Raw genomic sequence first — 15,882 nt, 5'->3', positions numbered from 1 at the left:
AAAAACACACAAACAAAAAAACCCACTCAGGCATATATAATAAATTACATCTGCAAAGGGCACATTCTGCAAGTCTGCTCCTGGCCACCAGTTCTTAGTCCTTCTCTTCTTAGTTGATGAATCTAGAGTACTCAGCCGCTCCCCCTCTCTATGCCCCCATCTCTGCCTCCATCTCTGGCGCTGCTGCTTCTCTGGATAAGGTCCCGCATTCTATTTCTGTGTTCCTCTCTTGATGGTCCTAGTCTATGATCAAAACAATTAAAATGTGAAAAAAGGTAAACACAGAAGAACAGAGATCCAGGTGGTGGGAAGGTCAGGTAGATTACTGGATAAAAGAGTACCTCAGACTCTTGACCCAGATTATGTCCTGGAAAAATTCTGTTCTAATCCCTGTGTGGCATTCTCCTTTGAACCTTGTACATTGTGCTTCATCAAAGGCATATCTTACAAATCTTGGACCTTGGAAATCGTTCTATGCCAATTTTAAGATGTCAGCCAAGATCCTGTCCTCATTGTCCTTCAAGATCAAAGAAGAAACAGATGTTTTTGACAGCTACTTCATACGAGAATGTGTTTAGTCTTTAGATAAGTAGTGTTGGGAGATTCCAATGCCTTCATTAGGTCCTGGAATTTAGCCCAGGACTTTTGAGTCCAGCATTGAGTGTGAACTCTTTTCAGCTGGACCATTAGATGCCAAGGATCTTTTGAAGAAGACAATAGAGATTCTTAAAATTCTCATGAATTTGGCTTTGGGAATCAATTCGATGGCCATTTTTAGTTTTGGTTAAAGACTATAATTAAATACCCTGTTAAGGTCCATCACTGCAAGATGGTCAAGGAGAAACCGGGAATCTATGTAGAACTTGGAAGGTGGCTGTTAAGTGTTGTAAAGTAGATTTCAACTTATAACAACCCTGTATAGAGTTTCTGAAGCTGTAAATCCTTACAGGCGCAGAAACCTCATCTTTCTCCTAGGAGTGGCTGGTGGTTAAGTAGTCCAGTGCTTATCCTACAGTGCCAACAGTGCTCCTAGTTGATATTAATTATTTTATAAGCTGCTCTCGCTTTTGGTTGACAAGGATCTCCAGGAGTGGTTAGATGGCAATGGTATGAAATGGCAGCCCCGTGGAAGGCATGGCTAATTAAAGTCAAACGGGAGCATGGCACAATCCAGATAGGGTGCAGTTCATTGTGTGTTAGGGTTTGAGATGGAGTGCAAAAGAGGGGACAAGATCTGAGAGAGGAAGATGGGGATTGTAGTTCAGAAGAATTGACTGAGTGTAAGAAAGAGCCAGGCATAGTTAGCAATAGGAAGAAATCCTTGTTTCTAGAAAATCCATCTGGAAGAACAAAGTAGTCCTGTAGGCTTTTTAGGGAATCTAGGGATATAATTCTGAGTTACTTCAGAGTATATCCTATCACAGGGGATCCATAAGGTCATAGGGGAAAGGTGGAGTGATCTGAGGATAGTTGGTACATAGTAGGAGCTGGATGGGGTTAAATTGTGAATCTCTGGAGGGCAGGCAGTGACTATGAATTTTCATCTTTCTATCTCTAAAGACTTTGCATGATGGATTATTCATCTTTTGGTCACATGTTCCTTTATGGTTCCATTTTCCCTTGCATTCCCTACACAGAGACAGATGAAAGCTGAACTGTAGCTTGTGATGTGTCAGATGACCTCATACTAATAATCTGACTCATGAACTGGTGTGGCCCTGTCAGATAAACTGCTAACTGGTAGGTGAGCAGTGGTTCAAACCCACCAGCTGCTCTTTGGGAAACCCTATACAGGATCACTATGAGTCAGAACTGACTTGATGACACTTTACAATCACAGGCTAACTAAAAGGAACCCTGGTGGTGCTAAGCACAGAAGGTTGGCAGTTCAAACCCACCAGCTTATCTGTGGGAGAAAGATGGGGCTTTCTGCTCCTGTAAAGATTTACGGCCTCAGAAGCCCTATACAGGGTCACTATGAGTCAGAATCTAACTCAATGGTGTGGGTTTTGGGCATGCTAGTGGTTACGACTCGGGCTGCTAACCTCAAGTTCAGCAGTTCAAAACTACCAGTCATTCTGCAGGAGAAAGATGAGCTTTCTGCTCCCATAAAGATTTACAGCCTTGGAAACCCTGTGCAGGGTCACTATGAGTTGGAACTGACTCCACGGTACTTAACAACAACAACAACAACAACTAAGAGTAATCTTCGAGGCACAGGCTGCTAACTGGAAGATGGGACAGGTGACAAGAAAGATGTGATGAATGAAGCATAGAAGGCGCAGACTCACTGCCATCAAGTTGATTCTGACTCAGAGCAACACCGTAGAACACAGCAGAACTATCCAATATGGTTTCCAGGGCTATAAATCTTTACAGAAGACTGCCTCATCTTTCTGTTGTGGACTTGACCTTTTGGTTAGCAGCTCCTACTCAGTCCGCTGCACTTATTTATCACTTGGTACATTTTCAAATATCAATTCTAAAATTGCCATTGTCCAAAAGTGTTGATGGATCATCCTTTAACAGATTTCTAATTTTTATCAATCAAAATATTACCTCCAAGTGTAGGGAACTTTGTGTTATAATGTCTTTTTTTTCCAAAATTATTTCCTCAAGAGAATTATATTATTTTTTAGAGGATCACGTTTCTCCAAATGTTTCTCTTCTCATGTGGACAATTCAATATCTCATGATAATATATAGCTACCAAGTAACACAGTCCACAAGACAATATTCTACTTTGGTTGAGTAGTGTCTGGGATCTTGAAAGCTCATGAGTGGCCATCTAAGGTGCAGCTATTCATCTCTTCATGTGTGGAAGAAAGAAGAGTGAGAATTGAAGTGACTTGGAATCAGTTAGTCCAGTGGACTCATGGAGCATGTGAACATCAGTCTGCATGACTCTGAGACTAGAAGAATTAGATGGTACCTGGCTATCTACCAACTGCTCTGAAAGGAATCACACATTAGAGGGTTCCGGGTAGAATGGGAGAAAATGTGGAAGTAAACTCAAAATTATTTAATAAAAATTTAAAAAAAGACCAGGTTTACTGGTGTCAGAAAGAGACTGGAGGAACCTGAGGTTATGGCCCTTGACCACCCAAGGTCTGAAAAGGAACTCACCCTCTTAGCACAGTTTTCAGCCAAGCAGTCTGTAGAGTTATGGGGAAGGATGAGAAGGTGGGTAGGATGCAAACAGGAATCACAGGGAGGAAGTGAGACAAATGGTGCTGCATGGAGGGAATTGTAATAATTGAGTGTATAATTTGTTGGATGTAAAGTTGATCTTGTCTGTACACCATCATTCAACTCGCAATAAAAAGTTAAAAGCAACCAAATCCTGGTAATTCCTTGCAGAAGAGTTTTCACATCATTTTTATAGGGTTAATTCATTGGTTTAATCCATTTATCAGTAGGCACACTTGATAAACTATAGAGACTCTACTTTCTTTCACTTAAAAATATTTATTTTCCTGTTTATAAAATTTATTGGCATAATTACACAATCCCATTAATCAGGAATCACTGTTATCATTTGTCAAATTATCTTCTTGTTTAAAGTGAGATTTCAATGAGAAAGGCCTATCTTCGTCGAATACCTGTATCTGCAGATCCTGGATCAATGCTTATTTCTGAAAAATTCTTATTGCATTCATCCTCTTTACAATCTAGTGTTTCAGTCTATATTGCATTCTTAACACATGCTGATAATACATCATTCAAAATCAAAACTAACATCTTTGAGTTGTTAGGATATTATAGTGCTGAGGCTATTCTGTGGGCATTGTAATAATACCTTTACTGTTGCACTATAAGATTATATATAGCTCTGGCAGTGTAGTGGTTACGAATCGGGCTGCGAGCTGTAAGGTCAGCAGTTCGAAACTACCGGCTGTTCCACGGGAGAAAGATGAGGCTTTCTGCTCCCGTAAAGGTTTACAGCCTCGGAAACCCTGTACAGGGTCGTTATGAGTCGGAACCGACTCCACGGCACACAACAACAAGTGTACATTTTACCTTGTGCTTAATTTCATCTTATGCCCTGAACAACTCTATGTTCAAGGACTCTCCTTGCCCTTCAGATATCCTCATCGATATTTGGTAGATGCCTGTCTAATGGTTTGTTTTTGGAAGTAATTATAAGTAATCTTTTTTCTCCTTCACAGCTGGGAGCACATGCTCAAGCCATCAGATAACATGCTCCGATGGTCGGTGTATCCCACGTGAATACAGGTGCGACCATGTCAGGGACTGCTCAGACGGAGCTGATGAGAAAGACTGCCGTGAGTTGATTTCAGTCTCTGCACTGTATTTTGTTTCACCCTTGTCACTGTGGCATTTTAATCAATTTGTTAGATTTGTTGATGGACAGCGATGTCTACAATATGCCTTTTGTTATTGAAATCTCGTGGCAGATTCTTTTGTGGATTAGGGGTGATGTTCTGACAGAAGTCTATTTTTAGCAAGACATGCTAAGTGTGTCCTGCCCTAGCACAAATTTCTGGTTGTTTTTGTTGTTTTTTTCAAGTGAGGAACTTTTAATGTTAATATAGACTCCAATTTTAACTTTTATTACATTGCTGTGGTAAATTTCTAGGTAAAATTTCTCATTGGTTTTTCTACTGTTATTAAATGCCATCCAGTCATTTCTGAGGATCGGCTGCAGACCTTGCCATTAGTAGTCCAGTGTTTATCCTACGGTGCCAATTTATGGACTCCATATTTTCCAGATTACTTTGGTGTAACTTTCAGTTTAAATGTTTGAAGGAGATTACATTGGTTTCAATTTGAATCTCACTTCACACTGGAAATTACATTATGAATGTAGTCACAGTGCTGGCAGTTTTAGAGATGGTAGTGGGTGTCTTGGAGCTCTAGTGTCACTATAGGATAGGCAGTGCTAACCGCAAGGTCGGCACTTCAAACCCACTAGCTGCTCTGCAAGAAAAAGATGAGAATTTCTGTTCCCAAAAGATTTATAGTCTTAGAAACTATATACAGGGTCAGTTAGTATGAGTGGGTGTCTGGATGTCACAGATTGGTTGAAGAGACAGTCATGAATCTTTCAATACTTAGGGAGAAATAGATAGCAAGCCATAGAGCCTTTATTACTGCATATATTTTGTAAAACTGCAAATGATAAATTCCAGTTATCATTAGCGTATTTGAAGACAATGATGGTGGTATGCCATGGAGTTGGTTTCGATTCATTATGACCCTGCATAGAGTTTCCAAGGCTGTAAATCTTTACAGGAGCAGAGAGCCTCATCTTTCTTCTGCAGAATGGCTGGTAGTTTCAAACTGCTGACCTTGAGATTGGCAGCCCGACTCATAACCACTACGCTACCAGAGCTCCTTGAAGACAATTGTTGTTAGTGCTATAGAGCCAGTTGGAACTGACTCTAGCAAACCCTGTATAGGGTTTCCAAGGAGAGGCTGGTGAGCTTGAACCACCGACCTTGTGGTTCAAACTGACTTTGCAGTCTAGCGCATTAACCCACATCACCACACCAGGATTCCTATTGAAGACAATAGGTCAGGTATTATTATACCTTCAGAGAAGAAGGGCTCCTTCAAGGCTATACAATGAATGGCAGAGCTAGGCTTCAACCCATTTTCTGTTTTCCAATCTGGTGATTGGTGGAAGGCTTTATTTAGAGAAAGGGGAAGGTCTTAGAGGGAACCAGAGACCTGTGCCACCAGCCAATAGTCTGTGTCTTTATCCCTTATTCACAAGTGGATAAAGATGAATGCTTTATTGCAAATGCAACAAGACTGAAAGAAATGCTGCTTTGGGGAAAATAAAAGGCAACCGAAACAGACTGTTTGGATTTTTTCCATGTGAATGCTCTGCAGCCAAGTCTAAAGTCACTGGTACAACAGCCTCACAGCTTTGCCAATGGGGCTTCCAGAAAAAAACCTGGCAGGATATGAGTAAACAGCTGTTATAAAAAGGAATGAAGGAAAGGAAGTAAGCTGTATAAAATGTTTGGGCTGAAAATTTTCTCCCCCAAAGTACAATGAATTAGTGAAATAAGGATCTGTTAAGAAAGGAAAATGAGATGTATACATTATCTGTAGAATCTTTGTTGTTGTTGTTAAGTGCTGTTGAGTTGGTTTCAACTCATAGCAAACCCTGTATTGGGTTTCCAAGGAGTGGCTGGTGAGCTTGAACCTCCGACCCTGGGATCCAAACTAACTTTTCAGTCCAACACAGTAACCCACAGCACCACACATTTCCTCATTATTGCTTTGATTTTCTGGTTGTAGCAAGAAGGCAATGAATGGCTTGAGTCAAAGTCCTTAAATTGCTCCAGTATAAGAGGCAAGGAGGGGGACAAGACTTGCCCCATGTTACTTTTGTTATTTGTTTTGAAGCTACTGTGGGAAGTGAGCACCAACCAAGATCTTTTGCAATTTTCACATCGCTAACAGTGATGTAGTAAATATGATGTAAGATATGATGTAGATAGTATGATGACCATACTCGCTTTACAGAAGTTCTAAAGATTATAAAGAAGTAAGGGTGGAGCCAGGATTTTAAGTTAGGGCCAAGCCTTATGCCCAATTCTTGGAATCTTTTTCTTTAGCAATCTTGTTGTTGTTGGTAAGTGCTGTTGAGTCAATTTTGACTCACAGTGACCTTGTATAGGGTTTCCAAGGAGCAGCTGGTGAGTTTGAACCACTGACCTTGGAGTTCAAACCAACCTGTGGTCCAGTTCTTGTCCTGCAGTGCCACACCAGATGTTTACAGAATGTTTTTACCTGATGGTCGCATAGTTAATATTTTAGAAAGTTAGTGTTCTCAGCCTTATTATAAAAAATTTATCTCTTATATGCTTAACTTAAACTTCTGTCTTATGTATATATGAACCCTTTGATGCTTATCAGTCAGTTACGTAAATTAACAACTTGTACCGAATCCTGTTTTAGCTGTATCTCTGTATTCTGACACAGTTCTCAGATACATATAAATCCATCTATAAATTTATTTCTAAAATATGAGGTCTGTTAACCTAAAATTTAACAGCTGTTCTTTATATGCAGTCAATTTTAATTCCCCATTGTCTTGATACTATTTAAAAAATCTGATTGTTTGAATAAAAATCCAAGTGAAGTCTATAGGTTAGAGTTGGTGAATAAGTCATTTAAGTCTTTCAACGTGTGTATTTACCTCTATTTTATTTTATTTTTTCTTGCATTATATGTGAGATCTTAAAAAAGTTTATGGAAAAATGGAATTGAAATGTAATGGCATTTTTTCACAAATGTTTTGAAGTCCCCTTGTAGGCATTCCTACTGGGTCACCTTTCCTGGAGTTTTCTATAATCTAGATTTTGTTGGTTGTAGCCCCTGATGTCCTGTAACATATTCTTCTGGTTGCTACATATAAAGCAGGATTTCTCTGCAGTAGTGGCTGTGGATTATAGGATGTTTAGCAATTTTCCTGAGCCCACCAGATGCAGCAACATCCTATAGTGTGGCAATCCAAAATGCCCCTCAACATTGTGAGATGTTCTCTAAGGGGGAAAATCACCTTTCCGCTTTCAGTTGAGGCCAAGAGTATTTGTATATTAAAAGCAGTTGCCGTGTCTGTCAGAATAGAACTGTACTCATAGGGTTTGTAATGAATGGCTGATTTTTTGGACGTAGTTACTTCTGGTATGGACTGGAACCTCCCAACTTTGATTAGCAGCTAGCTGAACATTTAACCGTTTGTACCACCCAGGGACACCAAGATGTATGTTTCACGTATAACTGTCTATAATGTTAGCTGCCATTGATGGTCTTTGCTAAGAGCCACTTACACACTGCTGTTGTTGTGAGGTGTGGAGCTGGTTTCGATGCATAATGACCCTGTATAGGGTTTCTGAGGAGTGGCTGGTGGGTTTGTTCTGAATTTAAATGTAACATTAGATGTGGCACTGTAGGGTAAGCACTGGACTGCTAACTGCACACCAGCAGTTCAAACCCACCAACTGTTCCTCTGGAGAAACAGGCATTCTGCTCCTAAAGATCTGCAGCTTCAGGAACCCTACACAGAGTCACTATGAGTTGGAATCTGACTCAACGGCACACAGCTGTTTTCTAGTTGCTTTAAATTAGAACCTTCCCACATGATCAGGGATTGAGTGAGGCTTGGTCAGAAATCATTTTTGTGAAACATGACATTTTTATCTATGATGCATAGAAATCATTATTTTTGTACAAACTTAGAGTCAGACAATGAGTATGAATATTTTATTTTTCTGCTTTTCAAAAATAAGGCTGCCTTTAGGAATGGATTTGATGAAAATGGGTAAATGGGTATAAGAAGAAATTTTCACATATTTGTTGCTGTTAGTTGTTAAGTGCTGTTGAGTCAGTTCCAACTCTTAATGCTTGAGAAGTGGCCGATGGGTTTGAACTACCAACCTTGTGGTTTGCAGTCCAGTGCTTATCCTACAACACCACACTAGGACTCTGGGCCCATAGAAACGAGCTAAATATAGTAATGGGTGTTGGAGAAGCTCCAAGGGAGGACTTATCCCCTCCTTCCAAATATTTGAAAGGATCAAGAACTCTTAGTTCATAGTCCAGTCAGACCAGACCCCCCTAGGTGATAGTCCTTACTCATTCAAGCTTCTAAGATCAAGACATTGAGTTCCAAGACAGAGCACTTTGTACCAGTGCAGGCATTCCTTTCACAGAACAAAGAATGATGTGTAACAGTTCCCTAGAGAGGCAGGGAGCAGGGAGGTGAAGTCCCAATAAAAAGATTATCTTTCAAGTAAGTCTGGTATGCTCTGCATTTTTCTTTTTTCTTAGTCTTTTTGTCTGTTATGTATACAATATTTTTTGGTTATTCTACAGTTTAAGAAATATTTCTGAATATAGAAAAAAGTTTAGAAACAGGTGAAAAGTCATTTTTCCCCCTCTTTCCCTAAATTATTTTACTATGCAATCTGGCCATTTGTGAAATGGCACCTGATATTAAACTACAAGTCAATTGAAAAATTGAAAAAGAAACAGAGGTTGAAAGACTTCAGCCCATTCTACATCTAATGGGATTAGCATCAAGGGAAAAATCACTCATGCAGAGTCTAAGATAAACATCAGAACAATTATTGTCACACTGAAGTGACTTTTGGTGGCTCAAAAATAGTATTTTTCTCGACCCAGTTAAGAAAACAGCTTGTTTTGTTTTATCAAGTACCAAACTAGAGTGATTTAGGTATGAGTAAAACTATTGCTAATTTTCATGGGTTTCTTTTTAGTTATTTAGGAATACCAAAGAAAGGATAAAGTCCCTGTTACAATGAAGGCTTTCTTGCTGGTAATCAGCAGTATTTGGGCTGCCTGTTACTGGGTCTGCTTTATCCCTCAAGTTTTATTTCTGTTGGGATTCTGTTTAAACATTTTCCTTAGCTACGTAGTGGTTACGAATCGGGCTGCGGACCTTAAGGTCAGTGGTTCGAAACTACCAGCCGCTCTGCGGGAGAAAGATGAGGCTTTCTACTCCCGTAAGGATTTACACCCTCGGAAACCCTGTACAGGGTCGCTATGGGTCGGCTCCGACTCAAAGGCATTTAACAACAAGTTGGATGGGGGATCTAAAGAAGATGGTTAAATTAAAGTCATTCTGTGCACAATGAGGAAGCCTGAAGAACATGCTGTTCTTCAAACTCCATTCCACATTTCAGCTGCACAATGAACCTTGTTCTCACTGTCCTCTCTCTACTCAAGATGAGAAAGAAGGGGAGGCACTTCCCATTGACCCCATCTCAGATGTTACATCACAGATTCCCACAGTTGAGACAAGACTTAGAACCCTAGAGAGGTAGAAAATGATCTCTCATTCAGTCTTTATCACACAAGCACATAGTAAATATTTCCCACGTTTAATAAAAATCTTTGATCCTCTTGAACTCTGATTTCTCTGCTCCCTTTCACAACAATGTTACCTATAGTTGTTTTTAGTGACTATTCCCTTGTCTCCTTTCTTTCTCAAATCCATAGGAAACAATTTTATTTCTACCAGGCTCCTGAAAACATTCTTGCTAATGCATGCCGTTAGTGACCTCCATTTTCTACATCTAATGGTCCTGGTGTGACACTGTAGGAAAAGCACTGGACCATAAGGTCAGTTTGAACCACCAGGTGGTTCAAGTTCCTTGGATGGGTTTGAACCTATACAGGGTCTCTATGAGTTGGAATCGACTTGATGACATTTAGCAACAACAACAACAACAACAATAGTGGTATTTGTTCAAACATCACCTTATCAAAGAGCTGCTTCCCACTGTCCTTTTGCTCTCTTTCATTCTCTGTTCCCCCTTTTCTACCTGATTTATTTTAGTATCTCCCCTTCCTTGTGCCATGAAAATCCGATTTTCATGAGGGAAGGGATGGCTCTCTAGTACCCAGAACACCTGAAGGAGCATAAACCCAAAGCTAAACCCACTACCATTGAGTGGATTCCAACTCAGAGCCATCCTGTGGAGGGGTTCCAAGGCTGTAAATTTCATAGAAATTTACAGAGTGGCTGGTGGGTTTCAACAATTCAACAATCGAGTGCTTATTCTACAGTGCCACCAAAGTGCTGTTGAATCAGTTCTGACTCACAGTGACTGTATAGGGTTTCCCAGGAGCAGCTGGTGGCTTTGAACTGCCAAACTAGTGGTTTTGCAGTCCAGTGCTGATCCATACCAGGAGTAGTCATTAGAATTTCTACTTGTAATTTTGTTTACCCTTTTATTTATTTAAATTTACTGGGGAATAGGATCTCAATAAATGTATGGGGCGGGGGAGCTTCAATAAGTTTGTGGAAAAATGAAGTTAAAAGATAATGGCATTTCCCCACAAACTTTTCAAAGCGTCTTGGTATGCTGGCTAAATAGAATTGTAAAAACAAGATCACACTCTGCAGAATAACTTGTTCCTAGCATATTGCCATTACCCAGCAAGGACTTACTGCTGAGTGCGCAAATGTCCTCCAGTCAGGTTCTCAGCAAGGGGGCTGACCTGCACCTTTTCTAGTTGTGATTTGAAAGTGCCTGCTCTCCTACCCCTGGGGTGCAGCCAGCCTTCCTGTCTCCTCTGTTAGACTTTGCCTGTTTGCTCTGCTTAGCTGAGTCACTGAGAACAATCAGAAGGAAGGGCTAATGCATGGGGGCCAACGTATTGTGTGGCTCTGAATGAAAGCATATATAGAACCAAACACATTGCCATGTGTCAATTCCAACCCATGGCAGCCCTACAGGATGGAGTAGTATCACTACATAGGGTTTCCAAGGCTGTATGTAATCACTGGGGAGCATGATGGCTGTGCAGGTTAAAGCACTGTATTGTGAACCACAAGGTTGGCGGTTCAAACCCACCCACGGCTCAAGGGAGAACGATGAGGCTTTCTGCTCCCGCAAAGACTAACAAACAGATTTAGGAACTCTATACAGGATTGCTATGCATCTGAACAGATTCAGTGGCACTAACAACAATATGTAATCTTTGCAGAAACAGACTGCCGTACCTTTCTGTTGTAGAGCGACTGGTGGATTCAAACCACCAATCTTGTAGTTAGCAGCTGAGCACTGTAACCACTGCATCCCTCAGGTCCTGTTATGTGGAACCAGTGCCACTAAATCTGGTGTGCATGATAAACATTTGTTTTCCATCTTGGTGCTCAGTTACTGTTTTAGGATCTGTATGAGATTTTACATTTATTATTATTTAAGAATTTTGAACTGTGTAAATGTAGAGTCCTTTGCAGATTTTGGTGACGATTTGGGTTTGGGAAGACATAGTCTTTGCAGTAGACCTCAGGCACATTTAAATCATTAAGGATCGAGACTAGACAGGGGTTTGGGGCTTAAGACTCAGTGACACAATGACAAAGAGATTAGGTAAGGAAAACAAGATAAATTAATGTGTTTCCTGTATTGACTGTGGGTTTCTGTTATGTTGCCCAAACCAAACTTAATGTTAGTCCGGTTCTACTGGCTCTTGGGATGACCATGTCTGCCTCCTTTTCCCAAGGTGCTGAATTTTATTTCCATTTCTTAAATCTTATTGCACAAGAGGGGGTTCAAAAATTTTCTGGAAAAACGGAATTGAAACAACAGAATTTTTTCACAAACTTGTTGAAGCCCCTCATGAATGGTACCTGTAGTTTTTACTGTTACTTATTTACTAAGTACTTATTTATTTAGTAAATAAATAACAGTATTTGTTGTTACTTATTTATTTCTTTGGCTGGATAGTCAGTGTCAGGTAGGGAAACTTAAAAGGATGACACTAGGACTTTGAAAAGTCCCAGGTATTTGAAAAGGACAGGACTTGTATCAGTAATTATTTGTTTTCTTTTAAACCATGGCTTAAGTTTCTTAATCTACCTTTAAAATACCTTTTGTCTTTATAGTCAGTTTGTCTTCTTTTCTATGTCTTCCCCCCTCTTTTTTTTTCTATCAAGTCAAATTGTGAGACTAGGACATATTCACAGGCGTTCTGTCAAGATAATAAAGAATAGTGCCCTACATTTGTATCTTACTGAGCTGTAAATGACTTACTTTCTGAGACCCCCCCTATAGTGCTCTCAAACTACATTTCTATAACGGCCTCCCTGATTATGTAAACAGAAATATAACATGGAAATTTCTTGCTTCAAACCAAATCATTAACAGAGAAAAGATTTTTAAAAAGCTCAAGCACACCAATCTTGGTATGCATACATATATAAATATGCATGTATATTTTGGGCAACTCAATGTGGGGGAACAAACATGAACAAGTATCGTTTGCAATTGGGAGAAAGCAAGGAGTGGTTTGAGAGAGGCTGTCCTCATGTTGGATTTTTGTGTCAGATAAACTTTTAGAGATCTGGGTCTTGTCGACCCTGCCATTCAGACAAAATTGAGAAGAAGTTCTTCTGGTATTCTTGTATGTGATTTCCCCCTTTTACGCTTGCAGCCGCTTGAGGGATTTGCTCTATGAAGGGAAGGGATGGGGGACAACTACAAAGTTAGACTCAGTTTTACCAAACAAATAAACTAAAAAAGCAAAAATGTAGTATTTTTGGTGTTACCCAATGGGAAGCTCACAGGGTTATTGCGTCCTGTTTTCTGAGGTACACTGGAACTCATTAATATCTAGCAATAGAAATCTTGAGAAGAAACTGTCCATACCTTACTTTACTCAATGTAGGTCTGCAAAGGGGGAAAACCCTTTGGAAATGAATTCCCAGGTATCTCTAGTATTTAGTTGAGCCAGGGAGGTTTGAGTAACAATTCTTATGTGCATGTCCCCAGAGTAGCCATGCACACAAGATGTGGAGGAGTTGAAGGGCGGGGTGTGTGTGTGTGTGTGTGTGTGTGTCCTTGACTGAAAGAGATTTGTTATCAGCATGGATGGAGACAAGAAAGCTGTTTATTCCTTGTTCAGAGTGTTATTCGCTGACCTCTGACCATCACAATACTCTGCCTGTTGGGGAAATGAGTTGTGTTCATAAAGGTTTAGTCCTGTCACAAGATGCTGTTTTGCTTTGTTCCCTCTCAGGTGTTTTTTTCTTTTTTTTAGCTATACAATGTTATTGAGTTGTTGATAAGTGCTGTCTAGTCAGTTCCAACTCATTGTGACCCTGTATAGGGTTTCTTTCCAAGGAGTGGCTGGTGAGTTTGAACCACTGCACTTGCGGTCTAGTCCACAGCACCATATCAGGACTCGAGTTATGAGATATTTTATTGTGCATCAAATGGATACAAACAGCAATGAAACCTGTGAGAGCAAGAACCCCATGGGGACTGCCTTTGACATTCCTCCTTTCACTTGTTTGTGGAAACTTGTTCTGTGTCAGGGTTTTCCTTCTCTGACAGGTTTCTGCCATATACAGGTGCTGACTTTCTCATGTCTTGATGTACTTTTAAAAATCTTAGCCCCAATCTAAGGGTTGGCACACAACAGTAATGGGAGGGTCAGCGAAAAGGAGGAAGACCCCCAATGAGATGGATTGGCACAGGCAACAGCAATGGGCTCAAGTGTAACATCAGTCGTGAGGTTGATGCAGGACAGGGCAGTTGTGTTGTGCATATGGTTGCTATGAGTCAGAACCAACTGGCACCTAACAACAGCAATCTGTTTTTCAATCATGGTACTACCCTTTCAGTTTTATGATATTGGCCCTCAAGAAAAAGAAAGGGGAGGATAAGGAATCCCTCAGGCACATCTGTCCCAGATCCCTCAGATCCACAATGTTGTTGCTGTATACCACAGAGTTGATTGTGATTCATTGTGAGCCCATAGGACAGGGTAGAGGAGCCCACATGGGGATTTCTAGGCTGGGAGTCCTGATGTGGCGCTGTGGGTTAATGTGCTGGACTACAAAATCGGTTTGAACTGCAAGATCAGCGATTTAAGCTCACCAGCTGCAACTTGGAAACCCTAGAGAGAGTCACTATGGGTCAGAACCAACTCGATGGCACTTAACTGCTATCTTTGTGGAGTTCTGTGATGGCACTATTGGACTGCTTACTGAAAGGTTCAATCAAACCTACCAGCCATTTCTTATGCACAGTCTTTATAAGAATGGATCACCAATATTTTTCTTCCTCAGAGTCACCTTTGAATTAGCAGTTGAGTACTTAACTGTGGTACCCGTTGGCTCATTTATATTGATAATAGTTGCCCTAGATGAAATAATTACAGTCTGAAAGTTCCCTCCTGCTAACTAGCTTACGCATCACCAGGACATTTTCTAAAATTTCGTTTTGCTTGTTGCTGCTCTTACAAGGCTAGATAAGTACCAATTTCAGGAGTGATCCTGCATACAGCACACAGGCAACAATTGGATGGACACAACTGGCCTCAGGAATCTCTTGAAGGGAGAATTAGTAAAGAGTTATGTGACCATTTGTGCAGGGATATTTACAGAGTATACTACCTCCATGACAAAGAAGACCGCAATAACCCTAAGCCCTAGCACTTCCTAACTATTAAAAAAAAAAAAGATTCAGTAAAGAAAAATTGTTAAGTTAAATGAAAAATTGTAGTCAGTTGTTTATATTTGTTTTCCATTTTAACATGATTGTTCTGCAACTTTGGCAATTTAAATATTTAAAGAGACCTGAGTAGCTTTTGATAAGATCTGGACTTCATTATATAAAAAAATAGAAAGGTGCAAGTTGTTGATGTGGAACAAGCTTAATGCAGTTTTAGAACAGAATTTTGTGCACTCACCTGCTTGAAGAATATAGGATTATTCAAGAAATAATTTATAGTATCTGTATATGGTATGTGAAGCGTCAAATTGGGTTCTTAGGTGCAAAATATAGCCTCAAAGTGGGACTCTACTGTCTTGGTTAAAAAGACAATCTGAGAACCACTGTAAAAACAGAAGTAATGGTAAAATCATGGGAGATATCACATCTGTGAGTAGGCTACCATAGAGGGCAGAAGTTTAAAATATTTTAAGAACCCTTTAAAAAGCCCACCTGCATCAGCTGCTTGGGATAATTATTGGTTGGCTTTCATCTTCAGCTTTGACATGCATTTTAAAATCATCTGCTCCTATGAAGATTTAAAGCCTTGGAAATCCTATGTAAGGTCACTATCAGTCAGAACTGACCCCATGGCACTTAACAATAACAACAACAACAACAAATACAGGGACGAAGCCCTGGTTTGTTGTTGTCAGGTGCCATCAACTCGGAACCAACTCATAGCGACCCCATGCACAGCAGAACGAAACAATGTCCTATCCTGGGTCAACCTCACTACCGCCGCCACACTTGACACCATCAATGATGCCACCTGGCTGATCCATCTCGTTGGGGGTCTTCCTCTTCTTCTCTGACCCTCCACCTTACCCAGCATGACATCCTTTTCCAGTGACTGTTCTCTCCGGACAAT

General features: G+C 40.3%; 1 protein-coding gene across 1 annotated transcript in view; it reads left to right on the top strand.

The window, feature by feature from the left end:
- LRP2 (low density lipoprotein receptor-related protein 2) overlaps nucleotides 1-15,882 on the top strand; it is a 191,394-nt gene that overhangs the window by 45,022 nt on the left and 130,490 nt on the right. The window contains exon 6 of the mRNA XM_006867037.1: nucleotides 4,170-4,286. Within this exon, the coding sequence (XP_006867099.1) occupies nucleotides 4,170-4,286 (117 nt within the window). The remainder of the gene's footprint in view (nucleotides 1-4,169; nucleotides 4,287-15,882) is intronic.

The sequence above is a fragment of the Chrysochloris asiatica genome, unplaced genomic scaffold (assembly GCF_000296735.1).
Source record: "Chrysochloris asiatica unplaced genomic scaffold, ChrAsi1.0 scaffold00099, whole genome shotgun sequence".
NCBI classification, from domain to species: domain Eukaryota; kingdom Metazoa; phylum Chordata; class Mammalia; order Afrosoricida; family Chrysochloridae; genus Chrysochloris; species Chrysochloris asiatica.
The sequence above is the reverse complement of the archived record's forward strand: the minus strand, read 5'-3'. Positions and strand labels throughout refer to the sequence as shown.